The sequence below is a fragment of the Vicia villosa genome, unplaced genomic scaffold (genome assembly GCF_029867415.1).
Source record: "Vicia villosa cultivar HV-30 ecotype Madison, WI unplaced genomic scaffold, Vvil1.0 ctg.002678F_1_1, whole genome shotgun sequence".
NCBI classification, from domain to species: domain Eukaryota; kingdom Viridiplantae; phylum Streptophyta; class Magnoliopsida; order Fabales; family Fabaceae; genus Vicia; species Vicia villosa.
The window spans coordinates 107,650-120,828 of NW_026706000.1; the positions used below are offsets into that span (position 1 = coordinate 107,650).

The following is a 13,179-nucleotide window of genomic DNA, read 5'->3' on the forward strand; positions in this document are numbered from 1 at the left end:
GTGGAAAAAAATGCTGCAACTGAAGGATGCGAGTCTGAGCAACCAAAAAATGACTGTAGAGTTCCTGCAAAAGTTTTGAGGCACTTTCCGTTGATTCCTAGACTACAAAGGTTGTTCATGTGTTCAAAGACAGCTGAGTCAATGAGATGGTATGAAGAAGAGGGTGTTTATACATCCTTCAATTTACAATTATGTATTGGTTGAGTGATTCATCTTTTGATGTGTTTATTATCAACCAATGTAGCGTGCTAAGAAAGAGGACGGAAAGGAAGTTAGCCAGGCAGAGATGTTCATTGAGACTCGACAAATTCGAAAAGGAAAACAGCCGGATGAGGAAACTTCAAGTGTAATTGTAAGTTTTCTATTTGATTATGCCTTTAATCAACATTTGCCTTTAATCAACATTTGAAAGAAATTGAGAAACTAGGCTATTAGCAAATTATGTCTTTTTCTAATGTGAATATTTTTTAATTAGTCTAAGCTTCAAGAATCAGTTCAGAATTCAACTGAATCTGAGACATTTAGCTCCTTGTTTGGGAAAGAAAAATCTGGACGACTTCGTTGCTATGGAAGAACAATAACACCTACTATGCTTAAAAGAAAAGAAGAAATTCTGGTTATTAAAAAGCAGCATAATGATGAAGTGGCTGGCATGAAGAGGGAGATGGATGGTATGAAGGCCCTATTTAAGACAATGACAAAGCAACAAAACCCACATATGAGCGACGAGGAGATCTCTAATTTGATGGCAACTGCTATGGGTTGTCCCATTAGTTCTACTGCTGCTCCTGCTGATCCACATTCGTCTACATCAACTCATATTCCGCATTGCGAACAGGTATACTCTAAACTACAAAATTTAGTACCATGATAAATGTAGTATACCTCTAAGTTTCCTTATAATTATCAAGAATTAGAAACTGAAACTGAATTAGAAACTGAATTATCAAGAATTAGAAACTGTATAGGGCACTGTAGAATGTAGCTCAAGATCATATTGTGAACAAGTGTGTTATTCTGAAATTGTATGGTTGTCATGGATGAACAAGTGCAGGGCTACCATGATCTATTGTGAAATAATTATGAATTCATACTGTGCTTGAAATTCTGAATGTATATGCCTATTTCATTGTTTTCTGCTGGTTTTGTTGGTTTTGATGGCAAGTGTTTTCTGCTGGATTCAGACTGTGTTTTCTGCTTGAAATTCCAAATTACACCTAAAGTGTTTTCTGCTGGATTCAGACTGTGTTTTCTGAATCCTTGTTATGACTGAATTGTTAGAACAAGATTTGTTCTTATCAATTATCTTAGTTTTGATGATAACAATAATATGAATTTTGCTTAAGATAATATGGTACTCTAATCCAATGCAATTTCCCTTTCAGGAAATATATATAAAGAGTACGCATAATTCAGCGCTCAGAAGATGTGTCTCAAATGGTTCAGCATGCAACATCAGAACATGGTCTGGCAAGACATCAGAAGATGGTCGAAGCAGAATCAGAACATGGGTCTATGGAAGCATCAGAAGAACATGAGATCAGAAGCACTGAAGATCAGAAGATGGTATCACGCTCAGAAGCACTTCAAGGTCAGAAGATCAGAAGATGCTGTGCACCAAGCTGTTTGACTCTGATGATATTCAAACGTCGTATTCACAAACATCAGATCAGAAGGAAGTACACGTGGCAGACTACGCTGACTGACAAAAGGAACGTTAAAGCTACTAAAGGCTACGTCAGTAGACACAGCGTGAACAAGGCTCGAGGTAGTTGACAAAAGCGTATAACATTAAATGCAAAGCTGTACGGAACACGCAAAGCATTAAATGCATTCAACGGTCATCTTCTCAACGCCTATAAATATGAAGTTCTGATGAGAAGCAAGGTTAACGATTTTCGCACCAATACAATTCAAATTCACTTGCTGAAACTCTGTTCAAATCAAAACTCAGAATCTTCATCTTCATCAAAGCTCACTACATTGCTGTTGTAATATCTTAGTGAGATTAAGCTTAAATTGTAAGAGAAATATCACAGTTGTGATTATCGCTTTTAAGAAGCATTTGTAAACTCTTGAATAGATTACATTAAGTTGTAAGGAACTAGAGTGATCAGTTGATCAGTATACTCTAGGAAGTCTTAGCAGTTAGCTGAGCAGGAAGTCTTGGCAGTTGGCTGAGCAGGAAGTCTTGGCAGTTGGCTGAGCAGAAAGTCTTAGGAGTGAACTAAGCCTAGAGTGATCGTGTTGATCAGTAGACTCTAGAAAAGTCTTAGGAGTGAACTAAGCAGTTGTTCCTGGAGTGATCAGGTTGTGATCAGAAGACTCTGGAAGACTTAGTTGCGGCTAAGTGGAAAACCATTGTAATCCGTGCGATTAGTGGATTAAATCCTCAGTTGAGGTAAATCATCTCTGCGGGGGTGGACTGGAGTAGCTTCGTTAACAGCGAACCAGGATAAAAATAATTGTGCATTTTATTTTTATCGCTCAAGATTTTAAGTCACACTTATTCAATCCCCCCCCCCCTTTCTAAGTGTTTTTCTATCCTTCAATTGGTATCAGAGCGCCGGTTCTAAGGTGCAAGCACTTAACCGTGTTTAGAAAAGATTCAGGAAGAGAAAAACGCTTCATTTAAAAGATGGTTGATGAAAGTGAAAGGACTATACCTACACCTGCATCTACATCTGGCTCTGCTGAGCAATACAACGGTAACAATGGTTATACTAGACCGCCAGTATTTGATGGTGAAAACTTTGAATACTGGAAAGATAAACTGGAGAGTTACTTTCTGGGTCTAGATGGTGATCTATGGGATCTTCTGATGGATGGTTACAAACATCCAGTAAATGCCAGAGGCGTGAAGCTGTCAAGGCAAGAAATGAATGATGACCAAAAGAAGCTTTTCAGGAATCATCATAAATGTAGAACTGTTTTGCTGAATGCTATCTCTCATGCTGAGTATGAGAAGATATCTAACAGGGAAACGGCCTATGACATATATGAGTCCTTGAAAATGACTCATGAAGGAAATGCTCAAGTCAAGGAGACAAAAGCTCTTGCCTTAATCCAGAAGTATGAAGCCTTCAAGATGGAGGATGATGAAGACATTGAAAAGATGTTTTCGAGATTTCAAACTCTGACTGCTGGATTGAGAGTTCTTGACAAAGGATACACCAAGGCTGATCATGTAAAGAAGATCATCAGAAGCTTACCCAGAAGATGGGGTCCGATGGTGACTGCATTCAAGATTGCGAAGAATCTGAATGAAGTTTCTCTGGAAGAGCTTATCAGTGCCTTGAGAAGCCATGAGATTGAGCTGGACGCAAATGAGCCTCAAAAGAAAGGTAAGTCTATTGCATTAAAATCTAATATCAAGAAATGCACTAACGCTTTTCAGGCTAGAGAAGAAGATCCTGAAGAATCAGAATCTGAAGAAGAAGATGAACTGTCCATGATTTCCAGAAGGCTAAACCAACCCTGGAAGACCAAGCAAAGGAAGTTCAGAGGCTTCAGAAGTTCAAGGAAATTTGAACGTGGAGAATCTTCTGATGAAAGAAGATTTGACAAGAAGAAGGTCATGTGCTATGAATGCAATGAGCCTGGACACTACAAGAATGAATGTCCAAATCTTCAAAAGGAAAGTCCCAAGAAAAAGTTTCATAAGAAGAAAGGTCTTATGGCAACCTGGGATGAGTCAGAAGATGATTCAGAAGATGAGCAGGCCAACTGTGCGCTGATGGCGACAGAAGATGACGGATCAGAATCTACATCAGAATCAGATTCTGAAGAGGTATTTTCTGAACTTACTAGAGATGAGTTAGTTTCCGGTCTAACTGAACTTCTGGAACTCAAGTCTCAGATCAGTCTCAAATACAAAAAGCTGAAAAAGCAATTTGAATTTGAAACAAAGAAGCTTGAGTTGGAGAATTCTGAATTAAAGGAAAAACTTTTAAAATTATCCAATAATGTTGGATCTCCTTCTGATTCAGAAAAATCCACTCCTAGTCTGAACCATATTCTGAAAGAATATGATTTAAGTTTCAGAAAGTTCTTATCTAGAAGTATTGGCAGAAGTCAGCTAGCTTCTATGATATATGCTGTGTCTGGAAACAAAAGAGTTGGCATTGGTTATGAGGGTGAAACCCCATACAAACTTGAACCTGTTGATGAAATGAAAATTACATACAAGCCATTGTATGATCAGTTCAAGTATGGCCACTCACATGATATTAGGCACACCTCACATGCACAAAGTTTTCACACTACACACACTAAGAAGCATGTGACACAACCTAGGAAATATCATGAAACTCACATTAAGATTTATCATGCTGTTCCTCCTATTGCTTACAATGTTAAACCCAAGTTCAATCAGAACTTGAGAAAATCTAACAAGAAAGGACCCAAAAAGATGTGGGTACCTAAGGATAAGATTATTCCTATTGCAGATATCCTTGGCTGCAAGAAGGACAAAGCACAACATGTCATGGTACCTGGACTCTGGATGCTCGCGACACATGACAGGAAGAAGGTCTATGTTCCAAGACCTGGTGCTTAAGTCTGGAGGAGAAGTCAAGTTCGGAGGAGATCAGAAGGGCAAGATAATTGGCTCTGGAACTATAAAATCTGGTAACTCTCCTTCCATCTCTAATGTACTTCTTGTAGAAGGATTAACACATAACCTTTTATCTATCAGTCAATTAAGTGACAATGGTTATGATATAATCTTTAATCAAGAGTCTTGCAAGGCTGTAAATCAGAAGGATGGCTCAATCCTATTTACAGGCAAGAGGAAGAGCAACATTTATAAGACAGATCTGCAAGATCTTATGAGTCAGAAGGTGACTTGTCTTATGTCTGTTTCTGAAGAGCAGTGGGTCTGGCACAGGAGATTAGGTCATGCTAGTTTGAGAAAGATCTCTCAAATTAACAAACTGAATCTTGTCAGAGGACTCCCTAATCTGAAATTCCAATCAGATGCTCTTTGTGAAGCATGTCAGAAGGGCAAGTTCTCCAAACCTGCATTCAAGTCTAAGAATGTTGTTTCTACCTCAAGGCCATTAGAACTCTTGCACATTGATCTGTTTGGACCAGTCAAAACAGCATCTGTCAGAGGAAAGAAATATGGATTAGTCATCGTAGATGATTATAGCCGCTGGACATGGGTAAAATTCTTAAAACACAAGGATGAGACTCATTCAGTGTTCTTTGATTTCTGCATTCAGATTCAATCTGAAAAAGAGTGTAAAATCATAAAGGTCAGAAGTGATCATGGTGGTGAATTTGAGAACAAATCCTTTGAAGAATTCTTCAAAGAAAATGGTATTGCCCATGATTTCTCTTGTCCTAGAACTCCACAGCAAAATGGGGTTGTAGAACGAAAGAATAGGACTCTTCAAGAAATGGCCAGAACCATGATCAATGAAACCAATATGGCTAAGCATTTCTGGGCAGAAGCAATAAACACTGCATGTTATATTCAGAATAGAATCTCTATCAGACCTATTCTAAACAAGACTCCCTATGAATTGTGGAAGAATAGAAAGCCCAACATTTCATATTTCCATCCTTTTGGATGTGTATGCTTTATTCTGAACACTAAAGATCATCTTGGTAAGTTTGATTCCAAAGCTCAAAAGTGTTTCCTTCTTGGATATTCTGAACGCTCAAAAGGCTACAGGGTATACAATACTGAAACATTGGTTGTAGAAGAATCAATCAATATCAGGTTTGATGATAAGCTTGGTTCTGAAAAACCAAAGCAAGTTGATAATTTTGCAGGTTGTGATATTGACATATCAGAAGTTGTTGAGCCAAGAAGCAACGCATCAGAAGCAGAGCTCCTCAGAAGCAAAGAATCTGAAGATCAAGTAACAGCTTCTCTGGAGGATCTAAGTATTTCTGAAGAACCATCTGTCAGAAGATCATCCAGACTCATCTCTGGTCATTCAGAAGATGTCATTCTTGGAAAGAAGGATGATCCAATCAGAACAAGAGCATTCCTTAGGAACAATGCAGACTGTCAATTAGGTCTTGTATCTTTGATCGAGCCAACTTCTGTTGATCATGCTCTAGAAGATCCAGACTGGATAATTGCTATGCAAGAAGAACTAAATCAGTTTACAAGGAATGATGTTTGGGATCTTGTCCCTAGACCAGATGGATTCAACATAATTGGTACAAAATGGGTCTTCAGAAACAAGCTTAGCGAGAAAGGTGAAGTGGTAAGGAACAAAGCCAGACTGGTGGCTCAGGGTTATAGTCAGCAAGAAGGGATTGACTACACAGAAACCTTTGCACCAGTGGCCAGGTTAGAGTCTATTCGTCTATTAATTTCTTTTGCCACTCAACATAACATCACTCTCTATCAGATGGATGTTAAGAGTGCCTTCTTAAATGGTTATATAGATGAAGAAGTTTATGTCCATCAACCTCCTGGTTTTGAAGACTCTATGTCTCCTAATCATGTTTTTAAACTTAAGAAATCATTGTATGGATTGAAACAGGCTCCCAGAGCTTGGTATGAACGCTTAAGTTCTTTCCTTCTAGATAATGGTTTCACTAGAGGAAAAGTGGACACTACTCTCTTTTGTAAAACCTTTGAAAAGGATATTTTAATTTGTCAAATATATGTAGATGATATTATTTTTGGAACATCTAATGCTACACTTGGAAAGGAGTTTGCTAAGTCTATGCAGGCTGAGTTTGAAATGAGCATGATGGGAGAACTCAAGTATTTCCTTGGAATACAAATAAATCAAACATCAGAAGGAACGTATGTTCACCAAACCAAGTATGTGAAGGAACTTCTGAAGAAGTTCAATCTTCTAGACTGCAAAGAAGCCAAAACTCCTATGCATCCAACATGCATCCTAGGTAAGGATGAGGTAAGTAAGAAGGTAGATCAGAAGCTATACAGAGGTATGATTGGATCTCTTCTATATCTGACTGCTTCTAGACCTGACATTCTGTTCAGTGTTTGTTTGTGTGCTAGATTCCAATCGGATCCTAGAGAATCTCATTTAACTGCTGTTAAGAGGATTCTAAGGTATCTGAAAGGTACTACTAATGTTGGTTTAGTTTACAGAAAATCTAAAGAATACAACTTAGTAGGATTCTGCGATGCTGATTATGCTGGAGACAGAATTGAAAGAAAAAGTACTTCAGGAAGTTGCCAATTTCTTGGAAGTCACTTAATCTCCTGGTACAGCAAGAAGCAAGCAACCATTGCTCTATCAACCACAGAAGCAGAATATGTCGCAGCTGCTGGTTGTAGTACACAGATGCTCTGGATGAAAAGTCAGTTAGAAGATTATCAGATATTTGAGAGTAACATTCCTATATTCTGTGATAATACTTCTGCTATATGTTTATCTAAGAATCCTATTCTTCATTCAAAAGCTAAACATATTGAGATAAAACATCATTTCATAAGGGACTATGTTCAGAAGGGTGTTATATCTTTAAACTTTGTTGATACAGACCATCAATGGGCTGATATCTTTACAAAACCCCTGGCTGAAGATAGGTTTAAGTTCATTCTGAAGAACATCAGTATGGATTTATGCCCAGAATGAGAAGATGAGAATTTCTCATGTATGAGTATCTTCTGAAATGAATGTGGAACATTTTTTTTAATCAGAAGTTCCGATTGAATTCGTTTAGAAATTATGATTCGGTTATTACTAACGTTTCATTGTCTAAGTTGATTCAGAACATCTTGTACAGCAAAACAGCTGTTTCGCTTTATCTCGGGATGGTAAACCTGCCGTTACTATTCATGGATAAGCGCGCGTGCAGTTGAAGGGACGCCGACCATAGGTAACTGTGCCAGTCACTTCATTTGTTTTTATTATCTCTCCTCACGTCACGTAACATTAAATGCTTTTCATCATTCGTTTCATTTTATTTTCCTTTAAATACTCTTCAAAATGGTTTTCGGTTTCCTATCTCCTTGTTTCCTTCTTAAAGATTGTCTCTCCCTCTCTTCCTTATCAAACCCTACCTGTTCATTTTTTTTTTCTTTTCTGCAAACTCATCATGAATTCTTCTTCAAAACCAGCAAATAATGAGAATGATAGAAACAACAAACGAAAAGCTGTTGAAACTTCACCTTCCAAACCCAAAAAGATCAAAATCACCTATGATCCTCTCAAGGTGAATCCTTTCGAAGCAATGCTGTCTGGAAATTATTCTAGACGTGTGTTTCATCCTCCTGGTGAAAGCCCTCCATCATCTCCATCTTCTTCCTCATCTCTCGACCTTCAAGACTCAGCTTCCTCTGATTTTTCCTCTCCCTTAATCTCTTCTGAAGACATCTCTTCATCTTCACCCGCTGAGGATGTTGTCTCTGGAAAAGGTGGTGGAAGATCTGCTGCAGGACCAAGTCTCCCTGATCCCTCGCCTGAAAGCCCTAAAAGCAGTCAATGAGGCGTTTCACTCCTTCATGGCATGCTGGCACAGACGTGGTCTTAGCTAGGGTCCTAGGATTTGGTCTCAGTAGTTTTATTTTTCTTTGTTGCACATCTTTTGTAATCTTTTTTTGATTTATCAATGAAAAAGTTTCCTTGTGTTTTACATTCCAGTAAATGTTTTCTTTTGTCGTTTTATACATCTGAATCTTTTTATATATACTTTTTGATGTTATGACAAAAAGGGGGAGAAAGATAAATGATAAATGATTTGATTAAATCTATCAGTTGCTGGGTAAAGGCTCCCACACATTCACTAACATGAACTGCAAGTTCTATATGGTTTAAGTGTTTTGCAGGTACAAAGAAGTGAAGTGAATCTTCAAAGCAAACACTAGAAGCAAAACCATTGAAACTGAAGCAAGCTGAGTGCTGTCAAGCTTCAGAGATCAGAAGCAAGAAAGAAGAATGAATCAGAAGCACTGATAATAGAATTTGAACATTCCTGTTCTGACAAAATTCTATTTGCCCTGATACACATAATGTTATGGCTTTGATACATTATTTGCTCTGATACATGTTTTTAGCCTAAAATGCTCTGATACATTTGGCTCTGATACATATCATGTATTTGAATATACACTTTATGTTCTAACTCGTTCATGCTGACTTTTGTCGTTTAGTTTTTGTTCTGTAACATTTCAGGATGTAGAGATGCTCAAATGATGCTCTGGTACATTCAACAATGTTCTGATACAAATCTAGCATGAAGTGATGTCAGTAGACATTCAAAGTTCTGAAGCTATCCGAGGGAAGCAGAAATCAGAAGATGTGAATGTTCTAAAAGATCCAGAAATTCAAGTTCTGAAGCTGTCCTGAATGGAAGCAGAAGTCAGAAGCTGTGAATGTTCTGAAGATCAAAGAAATTCAAGTTCTGAAGCTGTCCTGAATGGAAGCAGAAGTCAGAAGCTGTGAATGTTCTGAAGATCAAAGAAATTCAAGTTCTGAAGCTGTCCAATGGAAGCAGAAGTCAGAAGCTATGGATTCTCTGAAGGCAGAAGCTCATATGATCGTCTCTACCGAAATAATCAGGGAAGTCTTTTATTAAAGTTCTTCGAGTATTTATTTTAGGGGGAGATTATTTATCTCAGGGGGAGATTGTTAATCTCAGGAGACATATTCATATGCTTATGCTATAGCTGTGTAATTTGTCTTTTGCCGTCTACTCTTTCTGATCGCAAATTCATATCATTTATATATGTTTTTGTCATCATCAAAAAGGGGGAGATTGTTAGAACAAGATTTGTTCTTATCAATTATCTTAGTTTTGATGATAACAATAATATGAATTTTGCTTAAGATAATATGGTACTCTAATCCAATGCAATTTCCCTTTCAGGAAATATATATAAAGAGTACGCATAATTCAGCGCTCAGAAGATGTGTCTCAAATGGTTCAGCATGCAACATCAGAACATGGTCTGGCAAGACATCAGAAGATGGTCGAAGCAGAATCAGAACATGGGTCTATGGAAGCATCAGAAGAACATGAGATCAGAAGCACTGAAGATCAGAAGATGGTATCACGCTCAGAAGCACTTCAAGGTCAGAAGATCAGAAGATGCTGTGCACCAAGCTGTTTGACTCTGATGATATTCAAACGTCGTATTCACAAACATCAGATCAGAAGGAAGTACACGTGGCAGACTACGCTGACTGACAAAAGGAACGTTAAAGCTACTAAAGGCTACGTCAGTAGACACAGCGTGAACAAGGCTCGAGGTAGTTGACAAAAGCGTATAACATTAAATGCAAAGCTGTACGGAACACGCAAAGCATTAAATGCATTCAACGGTCATCTTCTCAACGCCTATAAATATGAAGTTCTGATGAGAAGCAAGGTTAACGATTTTCGCACCAATACAATTCAAATTCACTTGCTGAAACTCTGTTCAAATCAAAACTCAGAATCTTCATCTTCATCAAAGCTCACTACATTGCTGTTGTAATATCTTAGTGAGATTAAGCTTAAATTGTAAGAGAAATATCACAGTTGTGATTATCGCTTTTAAGAAGCATTTGTAAACTCTTGAATAGATTACATTAAGTTGTAAGGAACTAGAGTGATCAGTTGATCAGTATACTCTAGGAAGTCTTAGCAGTTAGCTGAGCAGGAAGTCTTGGCAGTTGGCTGAGCAGGAAGTCTTGGCAGTTGGCTGAGCAGAAAGTCTTAGGAGTGAACTAAGCCTAGAGTGATCGTGTTGATCAGTAGACTCTAGAAAAGTCTTAGGAGTGAACTAAGCAGTTGTTCCTGGAGTGATCAGGTTGTGATCAGAAGACTCTGGAAGACTTAGTTGCGGCTAAGTGGAAAACCATTGTAATCCGTGCGATTAGTGGATTAAATCCTCAGTTGAGGTAAATCATCTCTGCGGGGGTGGACTGGAGTAGCTTCGTTAACAGCGAACCAGGATAAAAATAATTGTGCATTTTATTTTTATCGCTCAAGATTTTAAGTCACACTTATTCAATCCCCCCCCCCCTTTCTAAGTGTTTTTCTATCCTTCATGAATGACAGTTAGGCTGGTTTTATAGGGAAATTTGATTCATGTATGAATAACTTAGGGTATTGAAATGCTAATAATGGACTTAGAATGAGTTGAATACTCTGAATGAATTGAATCATGTATGTGCAGTAGCTATGAATGAATGGAATTGGAATTGGGTAAATGATGGACTGACATGGATTGGTGTTATGCATGTTCATATGAATGTGGTTTGGTGATTTGTTTGGCAGTGGGTTTTATGAGAATGTAATAGGTGTATGAATTTGGTTTGGTGATTTGTTTGGTGATTGGTTTGGTGATTTGTCTGAAATAGTTTGATTCTGAAATAGGTGTATGAAATAGGTGTATGATTCTGAAATAGTATGATTCTGAAATAGGTGTATGAAATAGGTGTATGATACTGAAATAGTTGTATGATTCTGGTGGTGATGACCTAAAACTCTCTTTCTTTTGATTCATGATTCTGTTGCACAACCATGACTAGTAATTCTAATGATTTTGTTCCAAGTACACTTATAAATTCTAAATAATATAGAATGCTGGACAAGTACACTTATAAATTCTATTAATTTTGTTCCAAGTACACTTATGAATGCTGAATGATGTTTGGAATGATGTTTATTGCAGGGTGGAGACGAACAAGATTGTGATGAAGATATGGAAGAAGCTTGTGATGATCATGAAGATGTGGAAGAAGGTTGTGCTGAAGATGTGGAAGAAGGTTGTGCCAAAGATGGTGGAGAAGATCTAGAAGAATAGTTGTGTTTTATATTATCTAGCTAGCTAGGTCTTAGAACTTTTTTTTGTTATTTTGGGATGACTCTTTGAGAGAAACTTGTGTTTAATTTAGCTCTTGTTTTGAATTCCATGGTTGTTTTGAATTTTGAATTTGGGATGACATCAAAACTTAATTAGTATCCAACTATTATTAGTGGCACTACAAAAAAAACTTACTTTTGACCTTAATGTTAATTTGCTTGTAATTAATTAAATTCTAATCATCAATATTATTGTTAATTTTATATTGATATATATATATATATATATATATATATATATATATATATATATATATATATATATAATGACATATTTATGTAATGATACAGAAATAAACCGTGGCAAGATAAATGGTTTAGAATGCATAATATATAACATCGGTTTTAAATTTGTGGTCATAACCAAACCGTGGCTATATCTTGAACCAAAACTGTATGGTAAACGTTAAATTGAAACTGTGGCGTTACCATATAGCCACAGTTTTGTAATCATGGCAAATACAAACCGCGGCCTTAATCAAGCTACCTAAACAGTGGCCTAAAAAAGCCACGGTTGTCAAAAAGGCGTAGTCTATACCAAAAAACTGTGGACTATACTTTAGGCCACGGCCGCATATCCCACAGTTGGATTTTCGTGGCCAAACCGTGGCCTCAGTGTTACGCCACGGTTATTTTGCATATAGCCTCGGTTTCTTGGGCGTGGCAGGAGACCTTTTTTTTGTAGTGCATATATATATATATATATATATATATATATATATATATATATATAGTTTATATTTTGACAGGTGTATAACAAGTATAATAAGGTATATGATTATAGCAAGTATATAGTGTAGCAAGTATGATAATTATAACAAGTATACAAAAAATTTATATGAATAGTAATTTAAATATGAATGAGTGAAGAGAAATGTTTTTGATGTTTTTTATTGTGAATTATGACTTTTAAATATGTCTGTGAGCGAAGGTTGAAAATATGTTTTGATAAAATGATTTCTTAGAAAAAAAGGTGTTGGGTCTTACACTCTGATCGAGGCCAAGGAAAACTGTGTATGAAAACAAATGAAGATGCTTAACAACAGATGGGACTTACAACGCAAGGAGAAGCCCAATGATGAAGTTGAAAATTGAAATGAAAATGTTTAGGACTTACAACTCAAGGAGGAGCCCGGTGAATATTGTTTATGAAAATAGATGAAAAATGTTGGGACTTATAACTCAAGGAGAAACCCAAGAATGAATTGAAAACAAATGACTAGTGTTTTGAAAAATAGTTGAATGTTTTATTGAAAACAGTTGAATGTTTTATTGAAAATAAGAAAGGGATGGGACTTACACTCTATTAGTGGCCCGGGAAAAACTGATTGATTTTGAAAAGGTTTGATTGATTTTTTTACTGAAAGTCTTGGAGGGATTTGTTGG

General features: G+C 37.0%; 1 protein-coding gene across 1 annotated transcript; it reads left to right on the forward strand.

Moving 5' to 3' along the window:
- The first annotated feature begins 286 nt into the window (after positions 1-286).
- On the forward strand, positions 287-11,734 carry LOC131639515 (uncharacterized). Its single transcript, XM_058910004.1, has 3 exons — positions 287-352; positions 476-838; positions 11,603-11,734. Exons 1-3 carry the CDS (start codon positions 287-289, stop codon positions 11,732-11,734), a joined length of 561 nt encoding a protein of 186 aa, XP_058765987.1.
- The last annotated feature ends 1,445 nt before the right edge of the window (positions 11,735-13,179 follow it).